The sequence below is a fragment of the Aegilops tauschii genome, chromosome 3 (assembly GCF_002575655.3).
Source record: "Aegilops tauschii subsp. strangulata cultivar AL8/78 chromosome 3, Aet v6.0, whole genome shotgun sequence".
NCBI lineage: Eukaryota > Viridiplantae > Streptophyta > Magnoliopsida > Poales > Poaceae > Aegilops > Aegilops tauschii.
In genome coordinates this window covers 593,447,902-593,449,861 of record NC_053037.3, presented here as the reverse complement: position 1 = coordinate 593,449,861, position 1,960 = coordinate 593,447,902, and the positions used below count along the sequence as shown (strand labels likewise).

At 45.6% G+C, this 1,960-nt stretch overlaps 1 protein-coding gene across 1 annotated transcript; it reads left to right on the top strand.

Annotated features, from left to right (window-relative positions):
- The first annotated feature begins 337 nt into the window (after positions 1-337).
- Positions 338-1,758, top strand: LOC109735723 (uncharacterized). The gene is made up of 4 exons (XM_040402894.1): positions 338-598; positions 688-773; positions 856-958; positions 1,105-1,758. The coding sequence occupies exons 1-4, from the start codon at positions 338-340 to the stop codon at positions 1,756-1,758; spliced, it is 1,104 nt and encodes a 367-aa protein (XP_040258828.1).
- The last annotated feature ends 202 nt before the right edge of the window (positions 1,759-1,960 follow it).

Genomic DNA, 1,960 nt, shown 5'->3' with positions numbered 1-1,960 from the left:
CCGTAACTTACTTCCCGTGCCTTCTGTCCGTGAGTCTAGCAAAGTCGGCGGCCGGCCTTGCTTGTGCCAAAAGCAAGCGTCGGTGCCGGGCGGCCGGCCAGCCGGTGAGCTGGGTTGGTCCAACGGTGCCTGCAGCTAGCTTGCTCACAGCTGAGTGAATTGCAAGAAACCACCACATTTAGGGCTTCTCTTGTAGAAAACTACCTGGTCCCTAATCTTTTGCAAAATCCACCGCACATTAAGTAATAGTTTTGCAGAGTGCACTGAACCTGTCATTTGGCGCGGTTGAGGGCGTTTCCAATAGGTGGGGCCCAAAATCTCTGACGTGGCATAACGGATGCGCGGACGGTGCCGTTTGCTTAAGACAGACGCGGTCGGGTCGCCAGAGACAGACCGCCCGCGCCCGACCACATCTCGCTCGCTCTTTCGGCTCTCACGCTCGCTCTCTCTGCTCCCACACTCGCACGCTCCCCTCCCATTTGCTCCTCTCCTCTCCGGTCGCCGCCGGCCGCCGTCCGTCACGGTGTCCTGGAGCGACAGTGAGAGCACTTACGGCTCCGGCGCGCAGTACATCTCCTCCGACGCCTCCCCTCTCAAGGTCAGAACCTTCTATTGCTCATTTGTGTTCTAGGGTTTCTAGGGTTGAACATTTGCTTGATTTGAACAAGTTTTTGTTGGATTTCTCAGATCCCAGCTACAATTGATGAGCCGTCGTTCGAGGGTCTTGCTGACGACTTGAATGTGATTTGTGAGCATGGGAATCCAGGGAGGAAGTATGTTGCATTTGAGGGGATAAGGACTGGTAGGAGGTTTATTGCCTGTGCCACTGAAGTAAGTTTTAAGTTGTGTTTGCAGCATTCCAATTCTTGTTCTAGGGTTTGTAGTTACTGTTCATGTTCTAGGGTTCATAGTTACTGCTCATGTTCCAGGGTTCATAGTTACTGAATTTAGTTCTAGGGTTCATAGGTACTGTTCTTAGTTGTAGTTTTCATAATTATTCATCATTAAATGAATCTGATTCTGGTACATAAACTGAATCAGCTATTTTAACTGAATCTGTAAGTAATGTCTGTAATTTTGAACTGATTTTTTTTTCTTTTGTAGGGTGTTGGAAATTGTGGATTAGTGCAGTGGGTAGATGAGCATTGGCCAGAGCATCTGCAGAATGCTATTCATAAGCTGTGGCTTATGTATGAGCATAGCCAGCATGATAACAAGATGGCATGCCTGGAGCATTCAAGCACTGTACACAATCTCGCACAGCAGAAAAAAGAGTTGCAGGAGACATATGAGAAGCTTGTTGAAGATGTGAACAACCTCTTGGATTATAAGGATAGCCAGCCTGAGGTAAACCAGAAGAATGATGCTGAGAACATTTCAGTTAGTGTGGAAAGCAGCATGACAAAGGATGCTGAGATCAAAAAATTAAAGGCTGTTGTTGACCAGTTAAAGCAAATTCATGTAGCTCAAGCCACTGTCATTAGGAATTTGAAGTTCAACCATCTTAAAGAGAAGGAAAAGTTGACCTCTGATAAGAGGACTTTGGAGATTTGCTATGCTGACCTGAAGAAAGAGAAGGATGACCTGAAGAAAGAGAAGGATAAGCTGGATTGTTGCATTGCTGAGCTGATGAAAGTGAAGGAGAAGTTGACCATGGAGAAGAGTACTCTTGCTTCCTGCATTGTTGAGCTCAAGACAGCAGGTGATAGCAACAAGAGGAAGCTTCACCAGATTAAGGCTATTCATGATGAGGACTAAGTTGTGTTGTTGTCTGACCATGTGTGTCAATGATGTCTTTTGTAGTAGCTATGGAGGAAAGCTTGTAATATGTTAAGCTTTATTGTGGTGAACTCTATTATGTCTGTAGCAATGAACCTTGGATTGTATGTTGTTTTTGAGAGTACTCTGTTTGTGATGAATTATCAGATTGGATTAAGTTCAGTTTGTGATGAATTATCAG